This window comes from Podarcis liolepis (assembly GCF_965112155.1).
Source record: "Podarcis liolepis genome assembly, chromosome: 10".
Classification (NCBI taxonomy): domain Eukaryota; kingdom Metazoa; phylum Chordata; class Lepidosauria; order Squamata; family Lacertidae; genus Podarcis; species Podarcis liolepis.
The window spans coordinates 54382165-54404875 of record NC_139562.1 but is presented as its reverse complement, the minus strand read 5'-3'; the positions used below and the strand labels follow the sequence as shown (position 1 = coordinate 54404875).

The 22711-nt window shown below is 41.6% G+C and overlaps 1 protein-coding gene across 1 annotated transcript in view; it reads right to left on the bottom strand.

The window, feature by feature from the left end:
* Positions 1–72: 72 nt before the first annotated feature.
* The window catches only part of MET (MET proto-oncogene, receptor tyrosine kinase), a gene marked incomplete at its 3' end in the record, with an annotated part of 87080 nt that continues 64441 nt past the window's right edge, over positions 73–22711 (bottom strand). The window contains exons 11-17 of the mRNA XM_083464309.1: positions 17348–17563; positions 13947–14093; positions 10740–10899; positions 9826–9966; positions 3441–3671; positions 1102–1182; positions 73–284 (exon numbers count right to left, since the gene is read on the bottom strand). Of these exons, the coding sequence (XP_083320435.1) occupies positions 73–284; positions 1102–1182; positions 3441–3671; positions 9826–9966; positions 10740–10899; positions 13947–14093; positions 17348–17563 (1188 nt within the window). The remainder of the gene's footprint in view (positions 285–1101; positions 1183–3440; positions 3672–9825; positions 9967–10739; positions 10900–13946; positions 14094–17347; positions 17564–22711) is intronic.

Genomic DNA, 22711 nt, shown 5'->3' with positions numbered 1-22711 from the left:
GGTTGAACAAATCAGTTAATGCGTTTAGGTTGAGCAGAGCTGCAGTCATGTATAACGGCCAACTTTACAATATCACTGAAACACATCCTGGATTGTACTTACATGAGACTCATTCCTAATGAAGTTCCGAAGATCCCCATGTTTCATGTAAGGAAGCACAACCAAAGGAGACCCTTCACTGGGCAAGCAAATTCCAAGCAGTGATAGGACATTGGGATGAGTGAAATCTTTCATTATGATTCCTTCTTTCAGGAACTGGGATACTTCGTCCAAATCTGTAATCCCTGAGAAATGCAGTAGCAAAACCAAACCATAGTACAGTTACTTTCTAGCACATTTTAACACAACTGAAATTGTGTCAAATATTACCCTTTACCTCATCCCCCCTCCCCGCATTCAGAATGAAACAAAACTCTTTTAAATACACATTTATTAAATAATATCTGATTTCTCTCTCAATATTAGGTCAATAGTCCCTCCTCTAAATATTATATCCAGCGTGTCTAATCAGATAAGAAACATTACTAAGTGTTTGCAGAACTAGGCAGAACTCCATACCTATAGCCAACTGAACTTGAATTGTCATCTGCATAGCTGAATGAATGTTTATCATGGCCAGAATATACTTTAACACATTCACAGCATACATTTGTAGTTCCAGAATTCTTTCCTTGTTTTTATTGCACCTCCCTTCCTTTTTCATAGACTAGAAATAATAAATAGAAATGTCCCAAGTGCAGAGCCAGAAGAAGGCCATTTACTAGTGTTTGCCAATTTGCTCCTGCAGTTTCCAACTGTCTCACTCATAAAAAATGAATACAAAGCAGCCCAGCAGTGTGTAAAATGATACCAGCATGTTTTCTTTCTTTCCTTTAATCTTCTATTTATCCGGGGGGGGGGGGGGGTAAGGATGTGAATTTTCCTCCACAAGGACATGGTGAGACAAATCAATTGTTCGGGGAACTTTATATGCAAGACACCGTCCGAAAATAGCCCATATACAACTAATATTGCTAGGATGTGAAAGTGCACTTTGATAAGGCAGCTGATTCTGTTGACTCTGAAATTCATTGTGGTTCGCTATGAAAAACTATGACTCACTATTCAAGGATTTCACAGCACAGTGGATTTTCCTGCCATCGGTATCCAACAAAGTTCCATGGTAGACACATCCAAAATGCCCTGCATTGAGAATAAGGTTAGCCTTCTGTTACTTTTTTTGCCAATTACTTTTATTGATTTTCCATAATTTTAAACAAACTGTCACCAAATTAATACAAAATCAAAACAAATTCAAAAGCTGACTTCCCACCCAACCCGATGTCCCCTCTATTTTCCTCCCTTCCTTGCTGCTCCCAATAAAATAACTTTTCCAACTATCATTTCAATATACATTCATCCCTTCTCTCTACACATCACCTGTTCAGTTACCAATTTCTGCTACGGCTTTTATACATTGTTATAACAAAATAGTCGAGTAGGGCAAATCCTCTTTTATCTACCCGTCATACTCATTCATCTATTCTGAAACATTTCCTTCTGTTACCTCTTGAGTAACACTTTGAAAAAGAGATCTTGCTTCCTCCCAGACAACATACATTCCTCCCTAACATGGCCTTGAACATTGCTGCCTGATGTCTGGCCCCAGTAATAAAAAACAGCCTCACTGGTGTTGCATGCAGAGGGTGAAAATGAAACCCCTAGAATATTTTTTTTGTATAAATATGTAATACACATTGCCTCCCTCTAACACTGCCAATCTCTCAGTGTCACCCACCCTTCACATTTCGCCAAGTTTAATTTTACATACTACCAATTCATTAATAAATCATTTATAAATAAACATAATCCATTTCTCTTCTTTTCTGTCTGAAAGTCTCAGAAGCAGTCAAGGTGGTACACGTTGTGGTCCTTCCTGTCCCTTTCACTGTTCTCATTTCCAACTTTAACCTTCAAGGGGGGGTGGACTGATGTAATTAACAATCAACAAAATCCATATCTCCTCTCCATCCTCCCACCTAAACTAATAAATCTTTCTGCAGTCCATCCTGCCGATCCTCAATTCCATTACATCCAACTCCACAGTTTATTCTCTTCCTAGTGCTTAACAGACAGTCAATCCAGTTGTTACCAATCTTTTACTATTTACTATTTTTATATCACAATACGAAGTTCCAAGAGGTGGTCAAAATCTCTCAAAAGTCCCTCAAGATCCGTCTTCTTTCAGGCAAAGTCCTTAGTTATAAAATAAAGACATCACAAAGAGGTGTCTTTAAAGTCCACTCTTCCCAAAAACTTTACCTTCCAGTACTTTTGGGGAAGGTAGATAATGCAGATCCCGAGAAAGAAAAAGACTCAAAATATTGCCTCCCTTCCGCTCCATTCCTTCCACTGTTCAAGCAAAGTAGAAATTAGCATCTTTCATTCTTTCCAAACAAATGATTTTCTCCTGCAGCATAAATCAGGATCTTTTCAGGGGGGTGTCTCTTCACTTGCCAATTATGTCCAAATTCAAAGGTATTCCTCAGCTCACCACAGTAGCTTACTGGTGCTGTCCTTGGACAGAGCCATTGTGCCCAGTGACTTCGCCTTTTCATCTGTGAGACAGGGATTTCCACCACCACTTGCAAAGAAAAGGCACTAACTGATGACCACAGGTCGTGCCCTTTCAATACCCTTGAAAGGTAAGGGGAGGCATGCCCCTTATTCCCCATTAATCTCTGTCTGGAACCCCTCCCATGCGCAGGAGCGCCTAAGAGGACAACCTGCTGGGTTTGCTCCCAAACAGGAAGTCCAGACTTCTGTTATTTCTTACACCCATAGATAAAGGTTTGAACGAAGCCAGCGCTGACTCTTATTTTCCCATTACCTTTAAGGACAATGATGATATATACTCAAGACTTTAATTGGCAGCAGATTCCAGGTAGAGAGAGAAAAAATACTTTGCATAATGCATCATGAAACCACTGCCACAAGCTATATTGCTGTACAATGGACTTTAAATGGGGATTCAATAAATTCATTAAAATAGATGTAGACATTGTGGGGGGTGGGGAACAAGATGAAAATATTAGAGACAGGATAATCAGATGCATCAGACAAAGAAAAAATAGCCCTGAACAGCCTGCACGAGTTGGTGGTTGACATGCGACTATCTGAGAGAGCACCTCTTTCTGTACAATCCAGACCTGAGATCACTGGAGGCCTTCCCATGCCTGCCAGACATTGGGACTTGAGAAGGGAGGGTCTTCTCTGCTATGACCCTCTTACTGTGGAACTACTTTCCCTTAGTGGTACAATTGGAATGTACTGTAATGGCGTTCTGCCAGCTGGTTAAAACAACTATTCGCAAGAGTAATTCTGAGCACCAATTAAACGTTTTGATGCTTGATGCACGACTGTGGAGATGTGTGGCTTGAGATGACAGACTCAACACCTACCTCTTCCTATTACTTCACTGAAATGTACTATCAGGCTATCAGCACCAATAACCACATGCTCAACTTCTTTGACCAAGTCTGGATTTAAGGCGCTTATGTCAATGTGGACATTAGTCTGCAACAATGGACTGGCTAAATCAGAGTCTCCAGTAGACAGGATGGGAGATAGGTCCGTGTGAGGATAATGGGATGGTCTGCATGATCCATTCTGAGATAAAGTTGGAAACTGATCTATAAGAAAAATAGAAGTAGATATATCAGCAATGAGTTCTATCATAAAGGGCTGGATTTCATTTATTTGAACGTTTCCTCCCTGCTTTTCTCTGCTAGTAGATTGAAACACAGTTTACAAAATCACCAACGCACATCAAAACAATGATTCTAAAGTTATTAAAAAGCAGTATCCTATAATAAGATCATGCTAAAAAGAATTCAGTTTGAAAGCTAGAAGATAAAAATATTACATCACACCATAACATCAGAAAATAACAAGATCTTAACGTCATTCCTATAGCTTAAAAGGGAGGGGAATGAAATGTACCCTTTTAAGGATGGAGTTTCACAGACCCTCCAACATGATGAGTCCCCAAACCAGATCATGCGTCTTCCCCTGCACTAGTCATGTGACCCGTGCAAGATTGCAAAGTCCAAGACATGCTTTTTCCAGATGAGAGCGCAGCACCCAAAAATTGGCATTTTGGAACAGTGCACAATATTGTGGTCCTGAAAAAAGCATTTGGGGGCGGGCGTGAGATTGGGGTGTCCAAAATGGCCGCTGTGCTCTGACATGGGGGGGAAAAACACAGATTTGTAGGGTATGGTTCCAGAATCTAGGCCAGGGCTGTGGAATTTCCAGCTGTGGAATCTCTATTTAGGCACACTTGGTCTCCCCCATGTGGCTCACCAGGCCATTTTGGCCAAGCTCACTGGCACTGGAATTGCATCATCAAAAGAGGTTGCTGTAACTTCTTTTTGATGAACAGCCGTTACAGCAACCTCCTTTGAATTTTGACTAGTGTCAATCATTTGACATCATTATGGTGTCATAATCATACAGCTGGCCAGATCCAGTTCCCCACCACCGATCTAGGCAGTGCTATGTAATTTGATTCAGGCCTGAGCTCCAGAATCTGTTCTGAATTCTAAGCCTTAGGCCTTTAATGCTGAAGCCAATAATAAAGAAAATATTATCTGGAGGCTTTTGGGTCAAAGGATGTGACTTGCAGTAAAGCAATATCTCTCTCTGCCAAAATGGACCATTATATCATTTGTCTGGCTTTTTTAATTCAGAGGTTTTATATTTAATTCAGAGGTTTTATATAAAGCTATGCCATTTTGCCATGTCTCACCAATGTTGTCATAATGCAATCTAATTTTTTAGACTGAAGGAAGCAAAAGTCAAGGCCCCACTTGAATTTTGCAGAATTCTACTTTGACCCAAACTAGAAATTACAGCCACAGTTATCTGTACTTGTATTATCCATGGGGGAGCATAGGATTGGGAAATGACACATTTGTGAAAAAGGAGGATATAGCAAAGTCCATAGGTTATTGTTAGATTATCATTTGCTGGGCAATTGAAAATCTGATGAATACTTCCTAAGTGCCTGTGACTATATTTATCTAATGGTAAATATTCAACTAGGAAAATAGCTTGAGTGATTCATTTCCTGCAGTTTTACACTGCAACAAAATTAAGTATTGCAGATGTTAACCTTTGACCGTAACTTTTTAAATATATTAAAATAAAATATCTCACTTCAAAGCAGTGACTGATATGATATTGATCTTTACAGACTGTTCTGATTTTTATATTGTTTTCTAGCCGTAGTCAGTCTGGCTTAAACCCACAAGTGAGCACAGTATGGCATACTAAAACAAACAAAAAAACCAAAAACTGGTGGCAACTTCTTGTCAAGTCTGGTTTCTAAGGGAGACCCTGCAATTCATATCCTCCACAGAGAAGTAATTTCTGGTGTTGGAGGGCATGCTATGCCACATCTACTAAGTATGGATGGGACATAGCAGGATGAAGACACAGAAAACTGCAATTCTGCTTAAGAACAGAAGAGCAATGATTTATTAGCCCTAGGAGCCACCTGTCTGGAAGCAGCTATAATGTAATAATTGTTATGGTCATATTCAGATGAAATATCCATTATATTTATATTGCAGATGTCTAGAAACATGACTGCCAAATTTACAAGACTCTTTTCAGCTACAAATAGTCTAAAGTAATATGGTAAATAAAATTAGAAGCCTTTCAGTACCAATCTGATTCTAATATTGCTATCATATTTCTAATTTCACTCCTCAACTGTTATAAATATTTGTATTAGTTGTGATTGATGAATTTGGAGGGGGGAGTTAAGGAACAATGTTACAAATATGTCCCATTTAGGGACAATGTATGAAATTATTTTTTTTCATTGGGAAAGATCACTAAGAGACAGAAGCATTTATTATTTTTTATAACTGTGGTCCTGATGGTAAAGTCATGATACACACAGAGAGAACATGTGCTGCAACATAGTTTTACTACATTGTGGAGCATATAGAAGAACAAGTAATTGTTAGAAGAGTGCACAGAAATGGCACTCTTCCACCTCGCTAGCAATTCATGGGCTGTCAAATGATTACATCAGATAATGGGTAACCAGCATAAATGGAGGGTTTTGTATTTATGCTCTGAACTGACCTACATGCTTGGTGCTCCGCAAATGGAGCACAAATGTGATGTTTAGATACATTCTGAGCCATGCCAAATATTCAACCTGGAACCCGGGCCAATATTTAATCACATTGCCTCACCAGCAATGTTTCTTACAACACAGAAAGGCTAACTTAAGCTGATTACTATATCTGAAGCCAGGATTCCTGAGATCTAATTAAACTCAGACCGCTCGCCCGCAGACTAGATGCTATTTGATCTAGAGTTCTCCGCCTATTTTTTAAAAAAATATGTTAACTGCTTTAATTGTGACTGGACTTCAGTTAAGATTTTAAACAATTATAGTACCTGAACAAGAGTGGTACCTTGAGGACATGAAAAGTAATAGCTTTGCCAATTAAGAAACCTGGACAAATAATTTTATTTAAACATTATAGCTAGTTTACTGTCATAATGTTCTCAGATAGATTCTCCTCACTTCAGCACAATTAATTTTCTGATGGCCCAAACAATGCAGCAAACATAAGGTAAAGGTAAAGGACTCCTGGACAGTTAAGTCCAGTCAAAGGCGACTATGGGGTTGCGGTGTTCATCTCGCTTTCAGGCCAAGGGAGCTGGCGTTTGTCCACAGACAGCTTTCTGGGTCATGTGGCCAGCATAACCAGTGCTTTTTTTCCTAAAAAAAATATGTTTAGAGGTACTCTTATTTTGACTCAAGAAAATCACCATTTTATAGTTCAAATCAGGAGGAAAAAATACAGTAAATGGACAAAGATTCACAAAATGTTTAGGGGTATGTGTACCCCTGTGCCCCCCGAAAGTATAACGGAACACCGTGACAGAAGCCAGAGTGCACGGAAACATCATTTACCCTTCCCACTGCAGCGATACCTATTTATCTACTTGCACTGGCGTGCTTTCGAACCGCTAGGTTGGCATGAGCTGGGACAGAGCAATGGGAACTCACCCTGTCATGGGGATTTGAACCACCAACCTTCTGATCAGCAAGCCCAAGAGGCTCAGGGTTTAGACCACAGCGCCACCTGTGTCCCTGCAAACAATGCAGTAGCACAGCCTGACCCCTGCCTTGCACCAGACCCCACCTGTGATCAAAGCATCAGGTGTTCCAGCAAGGAGGTCCCTCAGCCAGGTACTGGCCAAATGAGGAAGGAGCTGAAGCAGGACAGTTGCAGGAATCTGTTGCTCTGCTAGTGATCCCAACCAGTCTGAAGAATAGCTATAGCTGAGGCAAGTGAACTCTGAGTAGCTGTTTCAATGCAAACCAGGATGAATGCTCAATAAACAGGTTGTCTGGAAGTGCCTATAGTTTGCTGTTGCTCTAGTGATCTTTGATGTTACCCTTGTTTGTTTGTTTGTTTTTAATTTGTGTCTGCCTGCATTGGATTTTATGGCTAGATTTTATGGATTTTTGAATCGGACTTACTGGTTTATGATTTTATTGAGTCATATGATATGTTTTTATTTTGTCTGTTTTATTGTATGTTGCTAAATTAAACACAACAAACTTTACACATTACATAGTGCAACAGAACCCAGTGGCTTCAAGATGTGAATTGCAATATAAACCCATGTTTTTATATACACGCTACTATGTGCATATTTATTGCTACACACAGGAATTATTTCTTTTGTTTATGTTTATGAAGAAGCCCTAAGGATATATAAACCTAGGAGCTCCCTTGTACTGCCTTCAGGACTAGTTCATGCAGCCAGCAGCCTCATGAATTACCTTCTGGGAGTGGGCAGGGCTGCAGATACTTCATAGCACTGCCAACTGTATGAACCAGAAGGCTGACATGTAGCTGCTGCAATTTGTGTGATCACAGCAGCTTAAAAAGAAGGCCATCATGATTCCACAAATTGCCACCACTGTATATATATATACAACCCTTCTGCAAGCACCAGTGGAAGTGTCAGAAGCCTACCAGCAGCCCCATGTACTCCTAAAGACTGCTGTGTGGGAGGGACAATGGCTGTGTGAAGTTTGGAAGTGGCCCTTACAAACTTCCTTAGGAGTTGAAGATTCTGCTGGCCTACAAGAGTCGAAAGGCATGCACTGGATACACAATGAAATACACCAAAGAGAAAGGAAGGAAAAATTAGGCTAGGATAGGTCAGGAAAGGCTTAACTGAAGGAAGACATGAAGGATAGACCTGAAATGGAGAGGGAGGCAAGGCAGCCTAATGGATGAGAAGGCGAGACTCTTAACAGGATAGCTAAAAGCACAGAGACAGCAAAAAAGATGGAAGTTATACCAGGATGGCAGCAGAAGATCAGTTAAAGAAGAGCAGAGGGAATTGGAAGATATGTAAGGAAAGACAAGGAAGGAAAAACAGAGCAAGACCACATGTTACGTTCATTATAGGGGTTCCTCTGATCATCTTCATGGCAAATCTTTTACATACTTCCCTCCCACCATCACTGTAATGCTCAGAATGACTTACAGCAGAGACTGCTGCCATTTTATGTAAGGCACAGATTTTTATTTTTTATTAAACAGGTGAATTAGACATACAGTGGTACCTCGGGTTACATACGCTTCAGGTTACATACGCTTCAGGTTACACACTCCGCTAACCTAGAAATAGTGCTTCAGGTTAAGAACTTTGCTTCAGGATAAGAACAGAAATCGTGCTCCGGCGGCAAAGGGCAGCGGGAGGCCCCATTAGCTAAAGTGGTGCTTCAGGTTAAGAACAGTTTCAGGTTAAGTACTGACCTCCTGAACGAATTAAGTACCGTATTTTTCGCCCCATAGGACGCACTTTTCCCCCTCCAAAAATGAAGGGGAAATCTGGGTGCGTCCTATGGGGCGAATGCAGGCTTCAGGAAGCTCTGCGCAACCCTCGGGAGACTGGATCCGAGGGTTGCGCAGAGCTGCCTGCAGTCCCCGGCTCAGCACAGCTCTGCGCGGCCATCGGGAGCGGGGCGCTAAGTCCCGCCCCGCTCCGGATGGCGGCGCAGAGCTGCCTGCAGTCCCGGGATCAGCGCAGCTCTGCGCGGCCACCGGGAGCTGGGGGCGAAGCCCTGCCCCGCTCCCGATGGCGGCACAGAGCTGCCTGCCGTCCTGGGACTGCAGGCAGATCTGCACCGCCATCCGGAGCGGGGCGCTAAGTCCCGCCCCGCTCCAGACAGAGGGGCAGAGCTGCCTGCCGTCCCGGGACTGCAGGCAGATCTGCGCCGCCATCCGGAGCGGGGCGCTAAGTCCCGCCCCGCTCCAGACGGTGGGGCAGAGCTGCCTGCCGTCCCGGGATCAGCGCACTTCTCCCCATCGCCAGCCCCACAAGCTCGGGGGACAGCGGGGAGACAGAGCGTGCCTTCACACTGTTCCCCGACCTGGTTCTTCCAGCCCCGCACCTGGGGGGGAAATAAAATTTTTTTTCTTTATTTCCCCCCCAAAAAACTAGGTGCGTCCTATGGGCCGGAGCGTCCTATGGGGTGCAAAATATGGTACTTAGCCCGAGGTACCACTGTATAGAGTTTTGATACTCGTGCCAGCAGTCACCAAAAACGTACTGGGAATGGGGTCAGTCCACGTGGTGATGGGAAACTGCTAGGTAAGTGGATATTACAACTGGGTTAAAGCAAATGTTCAGAAGAAATACAACCTATTGTAGGAGTCATTTGATGGGTTACAAAGTGGGCTGATTAAAATATGGCATCTTTTCTATATTTACTAATCAGAAAAACAGTACCTTCCAGAAAAGTCGATCTGTAGTCTACGGATTCACTTGAGACCATTTCGGCCGTAGGGCTTACACTCCTTGCACTCACAAGCCTGTCCAAATGAGGAGTGTGCACTCGTCCGTCATAGCGAACAATCTCTCCACCTAATTCTTAACATGTGGGAACACAAGAGAATGTCAGCACCAAGTTCTGAACAAACTTGCATTATCCTAGAAGTTTCAGTTATTTCACTGCTAGATTGTGTGGAGCAGCTGATGTTCTGTAGAGTATCTCTATTCCTCCATATAGCAAAAGAGAAATATATTTTGCCAGTTTGGTGCCAGACATATACAGACAACTGCCCACTCTGCATATTTTATCAGGGGACAACAGGATATTCTGTTTCCTACTGCTGTGCTGGAGAAGAGAATACTTTGCAGCAGGAGGGCATCCATACTGGTTAAAAAGTTTTGATGACAACTATGCATGCAGCCACATAAGCCATCATCAAGTACTCTGAACAAACCACGTGTATCTATAACATCCCTTGGCTTAGAAGAGAGTTGTGGGCCATCTATGACTTCCAGGCTCATCAATATTTGATGTAAATGTATAAGAATGCCAGCTTTAAAAAATCTAATTAGTTATAACACACTTTTGCTACCCTTATGACTGGATTCTCTTCTCAGAACACCTATGTAGTGCTTTGTCTTCCTTCCTATCCTTCTTCAAAACCCACCTGCAGAATGCCCATTGCTTTAACCTCCCCAACTGTGGCAAAGACTTTGACTCCAAGTAGACATAACCAGATTCACTCACTTTCACCTCTTGCTACCCACCCTTGCTTCTTCCCTGCTTCTTGTCCCCCTGTAACTTCCTTGGGGCAGGAAACTGTCTAGCTGCTAACTGAAATAGCAAATATGAAGAGGAACAACACCACCACCTTTGATTTGCTTTCTCTTTTTTCTCCACAGGAAGAGGCCAAACAGTAACAATAAGAGAATAACTGGTATGCACACGATTCCCGCAATGATTCCTGTGAAGCTCTGCTCGGGCACAATCAATACTTTCCCAATAACCATCGATGAAACCTCTTTCTGCCACTGAAAGATAAAAAAGGCAAAGAATCCATAGTTAGCTTTTAAAACTCCCATCAATAACAGAGCTCAATTTCATTTGGGGGACTGATAAGAGAACGTCACTGCCAACATACCCATGCAAGTCACACATGCTAGTCCTATCTCTCATCATTTCCTAACTTTTTTTTTATTCTCAAGGCCAGAGATTGATTGATTTTATTAATTTATATAATGCCTATTGTCACATTAGATGCCTTATTAGAAATAATAGAATAAATCTCCTTCTAACTACAGCACCAGCCAGAAACTGAAAGACAGATAAAAAAAGACAGACTTGGCAACATAGTGAAGAAGCCCTGACCCGTGAGGGACTAACATCTGCCTCCTTCAGGAGATTCAGCAACAGAGAAAATCTGAGCATTGGCAGATGCTTGTATCACCTTTGCATCTGCCACTTGAGCCGCAAGCTGTGAGGGACATGAACAGCATTCGAGTGAAGGATGCAAAAATGTTTACTTTAGCAGCCATTTCCAGCAAGAGATTCAGTTGCAGTGAGGCAGCTGGAACACTGGAAAACTAGAGAGTAGCTTAGATACCTCTTTGACAACTTTGGCTATACTCAAAATGCCACTGGCTAGAGCTTCAGTCGGCCTTCCTCCAGAGGACTCCTCAAATCGGTTGATAGTGGACTATGCTTGAGGTTAAGTGGGAGGGGGCATCTGGAAAGGTGGTGGGAATTTGGTCTATTATTGCTAGCAGGAATCCTAGTTGTTGTCAGGTACACTTTTTATAATACAGTGGTACCTCGGGTTACATACGCTTCAGGTTACAGACTCTGCTAACCCAGAAATAGTACCTCAGGTTAACAACTTTGCTTCAGGATGAGAACAGAAATCGTGCTCCAGCGGCGCAGCGGCAGCAGGAGGCCCCATTAGCTAAAGTGATGCTTCAGGTTAAGAACAGTTTCAGGTTAAGAACGGACCTCCGGAACGAATTTAGTACTTAACCCGAGGTACCACTGTACTGGCCTCCCTATATGTACTAATATTTTACTCTGGCTGTGTAAGTAAGCAGTTACCAAGGTTGCATCCCTTTGTTAAAGAATAGCTAATGCCATTTGTGCTTCATCATGAAATCTAGCATCTTTTCAGGAATGTCCTTTAAGTTTCTATCGCACTAATGATTCTGCCTTACCAGTTCTGTTGTTGCCTTTCAGTGAGAAGATTGCAACAAGCAGCACTAATCAACCAGGAAATCCAAAGTATTTAGTGTCATATGACAGTATCTCAGTGAGTTGGAATGCACTTGGCAATCCTTCTGTCTTTTTTGGAATCCAGTCCAATTTGGAATGATAGATTTGCAAGTCTCCCTTTTATGCTGGGTGCATAAGCAATTTGCAAATAAGCAGAAAAATAATAAAGTAAACAAACAAAAACTCCTGCCACCTTGCATGCATTATTTCATGCAGGTTGGCCCCATTAATTTCCCACATTGAGAAAGACAGTTGGATGTGCACTGTGAATGTGCCAACATCTAATGCCTTCAGATATGATAACTAAATAATTTACAGCATTTATGTAACAAAGGCATGGATTCTGAAATTTTCAAAAAATATTTGCCAGGGCTATATAGTAAATGATAAGACAACAAAAAACATAGCTAAATGCTGACTTTTGCAAAGGACACTTTGATTAATAGTTGGCTTTCTTGAGCCTGAGCAATGACATCATACCTGCATACATGCTACCCTTTCTGTTCCTGAAAATATCACATCAACTCCTCCTTGGTGCAGAAGAGGTGATAGTACCAGAAGACAAAGCCATCTGTTAACCCCTAGCTCCCAATGTGTAATCTCAGGGGCCAAATATGTGCAAGTCTATGGTTGGATCACCTAACTTTTTAAAATTTAGAGCAGCTGTGTGTTGGCTCCAATCATAGCTGTCAACGTTTCCCCTTTTTTAAGGGAAATTTCCTTATTCCGAATAGGATTCTGCACAAGAGAAGGGAAAAGTTGACAACTATGGCTCCAATGTTGATGAGAGTAGCAGAACTGGAAGGAGAAATGGGAGTTTATTCTTTATTCCCTCCATCATGGCTTTTTCCAGATATAAATAGTCAGAATGGGCTTTCCACTTTCTAACAACAAATCTATCCATGGGAGATTTGTGAAAATGGAGGACTGAACACAATTCAGAGGGAAACATCAGGATTCTGCAGGAGTGTTGCAACCCCTGCAAACCTCAGTATATTCCTTAATCCAGGGGTAGTCAACCTTTTTATACCTACCGCCCACTAATGCATCTTTCTTGATGGTTAAATTTCCTTACCGCCCACCAGTGCTCGATGGAAGGAGGATTCAGCTTGTGCCATAGAACCCCCTACCGCCCACCTAGAATCCTGAAACGCCCACTAGTGGGCAGTTGGGACCAGGTTGACAACCCCTCCCTTATCAAAGGAACTGCCAGTTTAAGACCAGAGTTAAGGTTGTCTCATGTTGGCTCAACCTGGCGAGCTGAACAAGCTCAACTTGGAAATCAAAACATTGAAAAGTCAGCCTGGGATACTGCCCACGTTTGAACAGATTCAGCAATCCAGATATCAAAAATTATTAAAATATAAACCCCACGTTTTAGACTATCAAGATAATTTGTTCTTTAAAAAAAAACTGGGCCATGAAAGCAGACAATTCACACATTCACCTGGAGATGATAACACAACAGGGTAGTGTAATGGGAGATCTTTCCTGCCTTCATAACAATAAGTCTTAACAGTGGAGCAGACCATGAGAACACCCGATCGCTCAACAAGAATGACAACAAAAAGGTAGGGGAGAGGAGAGTCGTGGAAGGACCCGATTCATACCAAAGGCAGTGTGGTTAAAGGAAAACTTTGGCTGCTCTTCCACCAAGTAATTGCAAGTGCTGCTTCCAATGAAATGTTTAAACAGCGCAGATGAAGCATGATGTGTAAACACAAGGAACAAATTAGAACTTCAATTGTGCAAATATTATTAGTACAGAAGTGACATTTCAAACTGCACAACGTATGCAATGCTAGGGTAGGTATCTTACCACAATGTTTAGTTCATGGTTGGATTTTAGCAGCTCTTTAGGAACAGTACAGGAAACAGATTGAAACTTCAAAGTAATATTCTCACAGTTCTTGCTTCCAACTTTTAACACTTCACCTTTAACAGCTTCTGAGTCAATGTTATTACCCTGGGGAAAAACCAGATAAAAAGAATTGGAAACAGAATTACAAAAGAAAAAGAAGATAATAGGGAAGCTTTACCAAGCCAGGCTCATTTCCCCTTGCTAAACATTTTCATTAAGGAGATATAATAAAACAAATGACAGTGAGTGGTCATTGAAATGCATTGATTCCTTCCTGAGACTTAGAAACACACTGAGTTTCTGAATGGCAATTAGAATGCATTAAATCAAGTATCATTGCTTGCTGACAGTCTGGTTTTAGGGACCGTCTTCAAATGGCTAAACAAAAAAGTATCTGCCACTTCTACTCTAAACTGCATACAAATGCAACAAGTTGCTGAATGGCCATAGGAAACCCAGCCAGATGGGTAGCATATAAATAATAAATTATTATGATTATTATGATGATTATTGCTGTAGTTCGGATCCAGGCATATGGGCTTCAGGTGTTGTAAAACAATCCTAGGAATTCATCGAGATGGCTTGGATAGACTGAACTTTGATGAAATGCCAGGAGCTCCATTGTAAATCACAGATACATACAGGGAGAACCTTATTTTCTTTCAGTTTGGTAATACATAGCAACACTTTGGCACAATCCTATAAAGGAGTTCAGTAATTTTCCATTTATTACAACTGCAGAATAAATCCAGACAAATACTTGGGCTTCTTACTGGAAAAGGGAATGCACTGGATCCTGAAATACTGTCTGTAGGTTTTAGTGCTTTTGAGTTGACACGCATTCCCCAGTCACAGTTATTGACTTGTCGGTCAACTGGTGCTACAATTATGTCTCCAGTGACTGTTTTTGTCCTTTAAGATGCTGTGCAAGGGGCCTTCTGAAGGCCTGATTTTATAACTCCCCTTTTGGCTGAGCCAGGCTTTTACCTTCCCCATACCTGGTAGGCGTGGCCTAGCTGAAATGGTTTTGTGGCCCAAATGTGGTCTGAGAGGTCTAAGTTGACCCATGGGCTGGTGGTTCTCCATCCCTAGCCTAGACAATGGATGCTTCTCTTTGTCTAACTGGCTAGATATGCTTTCTTTGATGCCATTCATTGCCTCAAAATGTGAAACTAATAAGGATTTTAGAGTTTTAGGTGGCCTAAAAATATATTTGTGGATTTTGGAGGAGAGAAAATCCCTCTTACTTCCCCTACAAAAACCCCAGACCTGCAATTTTACATGCTTCATCTGCTGTGGTAAAGAGAGTACCCTGTACCTGGCTGCCGCTTTAAATATGCCAGGGGCAGGAAGGGCACAGTCCCCATGTCCTTGCCTCTGAGTGGCCTTGCAGGCAAGGCCAGGCCAGAATGGAAGGCCCAGTGCGGATGGAGGTAGGTGGCACCAGGTGACAATCCCCTCCCCAAGCTACACAGGAAGACGGCAGCCTCCCAGGACTAATCGGAGCCATGCCATGTGGCACCCCCCCCAAAAAAGAGCCCCATGTGAGCAGATATTCTGTGTCTGCTTATCCCAGAAGCAATAAAAGTTATAGCAATTTTTAGATTCCCCGTAAGAGTGAATGGGGAACACAGAGCTTCATTTTCTGCAGAGTAGCTCAGAACCCAAATCATAAGTTGACAGAGGACAGGACAATTCAGATTTTTTTTAAAGCATAGGTAGAAGATAAATGTTGGGATCCCATGTGCAACCATACGTCAGCCTGACTTTATCTAAAGTCACAAAGACAGACTTTTAAGATGGGGATGTCTATCATGGACCTTTTGCAATTCTTCGCTGAAAACCAAAACAACTGTCTAGATAAGTTGCCTAAGAGCTGTGGGATTTTTTTTTTCTTCAAGTGGTGGCGGTGGCATAAAGTACCCTGTTCTCTTTGAGTGAGGTAAAAAGAACCTTTTGGTCCGAATATGTTCACTTGCTGAAAGGAAAATGTGCCGCATTAGATTAGTTTTACTGAAAAACCAAGTGATAAAGGCTCCTCTATTCTTCTGACACTAATTAAGAAAACAGATAAAAGAATTTTGGTTTGCTAAGAACTGTTTGTTCACTGAACCAAGCGCTCATTTAATTTCATGCTGTGCTTGCTTAATTACTGGATGACAAAACGTGATTATGAGGCATATAAACTTGTCTCTGGTTTTTTTGTGTGTATATAAAGCTCAGAATGCTGCCAATTCGGCCTACAGTGACCTTTTGACAGAAGGAACACAAGTTCTCAAAAGCTGGCCTATAGTTTATGAGTGCCTCTCACTTAAGAGTTTGATTTGTGGGGGAGGAGACTGAATAACTATAATAGTTTACCCTATGATGCACTTCTCATTTTAAGTAGGGACTTACCACTGATATTTAAAACACGTACCTAACACTAGTGCAAGAGCTTAGTGCAGGATACATACTGTTCACATGTGAACTATATTTGGAAGTGAACTGTATTTGGCCAAAGTGAACTATATTCGGAAGTCTGTAGGGAGTTATTTAGGATTAAGTGCTGAAATTGCTTACAACTACAAAATTGCTGACAAAGGCACAAACATGGGTAAGGCTTGACATTACTCCTTAACCAGGTTTACTTTTGTTGCCAACTGAATCAGTGAGTTGGAAGAAAGCAAACACAAACGAGGATCAGTTTTAGTTATCACATGTCAAAATGTCAGTGAAATCTACCAGGCTTCATTTATCCAATTGCCCAACACGGTCTGAAGTTGTTCATTTCGGCCTCTGTGTCCCGCTCACAATTGCTAGTGGTCCTGCCCAGTGCTAAAGTCTGCTTCCTGGGATGTAAAACTGTTTAGCAACCTTTTTAAAGAAATGTGTTTTTTTTTAAAAAAAAGAAAAGCCAGCGAGTCCTTATAACTGACAGCAGAGTTCTAGACCTGACCCAGTCTTGGTTTAAAGATGTATTGCTACTCAACAACACACGTTCTTGGGCAAGCACTTGTAAAAATATAACCAAATTCCTTACTGTTTTACAGGCATATGCATGTCTGTTAACAGAAACCAGGGCTTTTCTTCTAGAAAAAAGGTACCAATACTCACTATGAAGTTGTTACGTAAGTGCCACACTTTAAACTAGTACTTTTCTTCTAGAAAAAAATTGGTGGTGGTACTGACAGAAACTAAATATACATGAAAACCTAAATTTAACCCAAGCTTTTCTTGTCCCATCTGTATGCCAGTCAAAATTATATCCACATTGTTGTTTGCTTCAGATCCTCAATGGTTCCAGACAAGTTTCCCAGAATTCTTTGGGGCGACATAGGCAAGCTCATTTACCACATTTAAAACCAAACAGCCCTTACCTTAATCACTATATTTTGGTTTCCCTTGGAAATCACCACTGGTTTTGAGGAAATGGTAAAGACCGGGTCGTTCACGTAATCAAAATTAAACGCAGGTGAGATGACTCCATCAAATATGAATAATACTTTTGTCACAAAAGGTGGTGTCAGGTTATAGGATCTTAGCATCGGAGTTGTGCAGCAGATCATTTCAGCATTAGAACGATGATTACATTCCTAAAATAATAAGGGGGGGAAAGAGGTATTAGATGTTTACATGCCTAAAATAAGAAAAGGAAACTGAATAAGTAGACAATTGAGTATCACAACATTTTATATGACTTCAACTTTTTGTTGATTTCTGCTTTCAGAGAATTGTCCCAATTATAGCTTGCATATTCTTTAAACATAGCAGCAATATAGTTTTCCATTATAAAACTTCACACTCACTTAAAAAAATTGTAAGATTAATTCTAATCATGGACATACTTTGCAACACTCACCTAGTGATGTTACATAAACTGGGCTTAAGCAAGTAATATTAGGGGCATCTCTCTCTCTCTCTCTCTCTCTCTCTCTCTCTGTGTGTGTGTGTGTGTGTGTGTGTGTGTGAAAGTCTATGGATGTGTGTCTTGGACACTCAGTGTTGTCTTCTACTCTTATGTCCAGCTACAGTGTCCAATACTCCTACCATCTTGGGAAATGGTTCTTACGTTGAAAACTCTGGGAAGTTGTAAATTCTGGTCTTATTTCAACTGGTACAGGTTACTTTGGGATGGATGCTTAAATGAGATCCAACACATTAACACAAAAACGTGTGCCCACTTTCAGTACACACTGAGCTTCTATATTTTTTCTGTGGTAAAGGAGATGAATTTATTTGACCCTACCTACATCAAGCTATATTCTATCTTTATCACCAAACTCCGAATAGAATTGTACATTGTATTAATTAACATTATTTTTAATGTATTAGTGGCCATGTGGTGATTTTAGCCTATAATTTTTATTGTTTAAAGTCTTAACCTGTATATTAAGGTACTTCTATAGCTCTGTTTAGAGTAGGTAATGTTTTGATAATATAAATGTTTTAAGTTTTTTTGTATTAATCCAGCATATTTCCTTTTAACTGTTGAATGATTCTGTGTACATTGCGGCAGCCTTTGGCTATGTGCAATAAAACTGACTGACTGACTGACTGATTTATTGACAGTTAAAGCGGTTGTCTTTGTACTGCAATGCTGGATCACAAGCACATACACACGCAAGTTGTTTATGTATGATAAATGATAGGGAACCAAGATGATAGTCAAGAGTTGACAGTCAAGTGTCATATGTATATTTCTCCCCCCACCCCAATCTAATTGGAGAAATGAGTCTATAACCAATTTGCACAAATGCAAAGCATGCATAAAAAAATAGAATGCATGTTGTAGTAGCTCTGTCAGACTCTGTTGCCAGCTTAGAAATTCTGGTGTGCTTTCTGGCTGACTCAGGGCCAAACTACATACTGTGCTGGGATAACCACAATTGATCAATCTTTCTTTATTAAATGCAGCTGCAGGAGTTGTGGGCAGTGGTGTATTAAGTTATTGGGATGAAGTAGTAGCATGGAGGGCTTTAGCTCCTTCTGCAGTCTAAAGCACACAAACACATCAAGCTGCTATTTGATCTGCTGAGGGAAATACAAGTGCCTGTGTTTTTCCCCCCATGGAGAAAATAGCAGTTTGCACATATGTCAGTTTGTGACCGAGAGATCTGCATTTAGAAAACAGCATGGGGGGCAGCGGCGTAGCGTGAGTTGTCAGCACCCGGGGCAACGCAAGTAATTTGCGCCCCCTAACCCGGGGCAAGGCAAGTAATTTGCGCGCCCCCAACCCCTAACCTGCGAGTTGCCGCGCAAACAACGCTGCTTGCCCGGAGGAGGATGGAGGCAGAAGCAGCCGCTGCCTGTGGCTGGGCCGAGGGGATGGCGGCGGCGGCAGGGTGCAGAGGCTGCCCGTGCCCGGCCAGGCGTCGGTGGTGGCGTCGGCGCTGCTGCAGCGGCTGCTCCTCCTGCGAGCAGTGAGCGGAGCGCAGCCACAGCGACGGCGGGGGGTTCGCGCGCTAGGGCGCAAGGCTGGCGGTGGCGGCGGGGAGCCCGGCGGAGGAAGGAACTTGTCCCTTCCCTCTGGACTCGCGCCCCCCCCCAGATGTTGCGCCCGGTGCGGTCGGCACCCCTGGCACCCCCCACGCTACGCCACTGATGGGGGGGAAGGGGTTAAATGCCTGGAGCTTCTGTCCAATCAGATTAGCAGCCACTCCCTAATGATGCATTTATTTAAAAAGAAGAAGTCAAGAGATCAGACCAAGATCTTCTAGAAAAACACACAGTTTATCTCCTAGAACTCTAAACCTCTGCCATTTTATCTAAACTCATGTGTACAAAAAGCACTTCTAGAATTAATCGGAGGCTGTTGGTTTGTATGCCCATGGAAAATTCTGGCCCAGTTGCATCATTTTTCACGTGAAAGAACAGCACAAATAGTCCATGGCTGAGGACTGTGGTCTTTCATTCCGTTGAAGGCTGGAGCGGAAAGAAAAATAACCCAGCAATGGAATTTAGTTAAGACAATGGAAGAAACATTCCAGACTACTGCCAAAAATGCTATGGGCATCTCAAACTCAAAACTGGCAGCAGCTGGGAATGTTTTCTTCCCCACTGTCCTACCTAAAGTATTGCAAATCATACATTTGAGGCGCCAGGCTTTGGGAAGGAGGTGCGAGGGCTCGGAGATGCTCAAAACCCAGCATCTCTGAGAGGTCCAGTGTTGTCCATAGGTCAGGTCTGCATGTGCAGCAGAACAAGGTAATATAAAGGACAGTACTGCTTAGCCTGCAGGTGGGAGTCATCACTTTTTAATGTTATCCAGAAAAATCCTAGCTTAGCCAGCTTTGTAAATATAAGCATAAGTCCATAAAAGTTACTAGCCTGCAATTCTTCTTACTCCCACTGCAGGCTGGCAGAACAGGAACAACACCTCTGTCCTTCTAGCAGCAGTTGACTGCATTTCTATGCTGGGCACAGAGTAGGAACAGAGTACTCTGGCCCTCCTTTGCCATCCAGTTCTCTCAGAGGCATTGAATTCCATGCACTTGCAAGAATTCCTTCTTGCTTATGGCTACCAGGCTAGTGCCGAAATATAAGGTTTAGCTCAGTAATCTGTTTGCTGTGCTGGTTTTCTATCTGAAAGCCACTAAAAACCCCAGAATAGAGCATTCATTCATTAAAAATTAAGTTATTTTCCCCAAGCTGCAGAGTGCAGGTAATTCCCCCACCCAGTTCTGTGGCATGTGTGGACCAAGCGTTATTAATAAGAAAACAGATATTGTTCCATAATCTTGCACATTTCTTTTATGATGAGCTATATGTATGCCTCAAGGGAGCACACACAGATTGCAGGCACTAAGCGCAATCTGGGTACCAACTGAAGTTAAAGGTGCTTAAATTAAATGCTTGTGTTGGCAATCATAAACATAGGGTGTAAACCCTATTGAAACAGTGGGACTGACTTCTGAGTAAGCATGCATAGGAGTCTGCATGTAAATATGTTGCGTTCCGTTTACATTAAATAGAATGAAATAATACTAGCAAGTCATAGATTAAGCATGTAACTACATTCATGTTTGCTGCAATGGCCTCAGACAATTATATCCCTTTTCATTAATAACTACTTTAAAAGATACCTATATTCCTATTTTATATATGTAGGTGATTATACACAGGAGCATTTGTATACATCAGAACAGATCCTGGTAATCATACTGATTTCATTAACGTACATTCATTGCACATCTAATCTACTTCAGAGTACCAATGCCTTTTAAATTAATAACAGTGACACTTATAACCTAGTTTGTGGGCATCTATTAGAATAGGGTCTATAGCTCTTTACTTTATCAGGCCAGTCTCAAACAAAAGATGCTTTCAGAGAACGATAAAAAATAAATAAATCTAATAATACTCTTTAGTGGTGATGCAATGTGACTGATTGGGAAGGTCAAGAGAAATTGCATTTGTTGTGCCCTTATTGCTAGGTAATTTGACATGACATTCTTACTCTGAAATTGATTTTAGAAATTGAAAAATGTGGTGCTTTTCATGAAATACTGCATTGATAATCTGTAAGAAAAAAAAATCCAAATTCATCTGATCAAGACTAAATTAACATACCACCTATTTTATCTGGCTTTTAAAAGACATTTTCCTTGAACGTTTCCACTGTATTTCAGGCAGTGTTTCTTCTTTGTTGGAAAAATATATATGTAAGTATTTACAAAAAGTTGAGTACTGCTTAAATATGTGTAGCATTTAAGTGAGTTGAAGGAAAGAAGGAAACCTCCTTCAAAAATACACATGGCTTACAATATGAAGGCCTATGTATTTTTGCCTCAACCCTAATTGTGACCTATGAGGCAATGAAAGCAAGCCATGGCTGATAAAACCTGAACTCCAGTATCTAACTTGATTTTTAAGAAACCTGCGCAACAACAGGATAAATGTGGAAGAAGATCTGTGTGCTTTAGGGTAGCTGGTAGCTGACCCAGATAAAAGCAAGGGGTAAAAAGGTGGAATGTTATAGCATCTCGACCGTCATGGCAGCCCAGAGGATAAATGGCCTTTCATAGAGAATCTAAAGCACGGATGCCTAACAATGTGAATGGGAAGATTTAGGTGATCAATAACAGACTTGGAAAAAGGTAGACGGAAATAAAAAGGAATAGTGTTTGGCCTAGACAGATGCATCCAACTGCTAAGATGTCTAAGCTAAGATCTGTCATGTGACTCTGAGCATTCCAGTTTCACCAGAAATGAAAGAGTGAAGGAAATGACAGTGACAACAAGTGGACGTCTAATGCAGAAAAGGGGTGGTGGGGTGGTGGGGTGGTGGTGGTTGCACACACTGAAAGGGCTCTTTTGGATGTTAATGATCCTGCCTTGTTAAAACATACAAGATCTCAAAGTAGCTGTTTTACTACAAAGGAATTTCAGAAATAGACTGGAAAGAGAAGCTGCTGAATTGCAACTCATTACCAAACTTAAAACAATGGAGAGACCTGGTTTGAACAAAGACATTGGATTCTTACCTCATTATACATGACTAAGCCATTTCTCACCTTCTCACCCCTTGCTTTTTCCTGTAAGACCTATTACAGTCGTTAAGAGTCGTCAACAGGCTCATCTCAGCTATCTGCCAATCTCCCATTTCCACCACCCTTCTGAGTAATACCCCTCCCCACCTTCTCACTATATAGAAGGGTCTGGCAACTTCTGTTTCAGTGTATCTGAAGAAGTGTGCATGCACACGAAAGCTCATACCAAGAACTAACTTAGTTGGTCTTTAA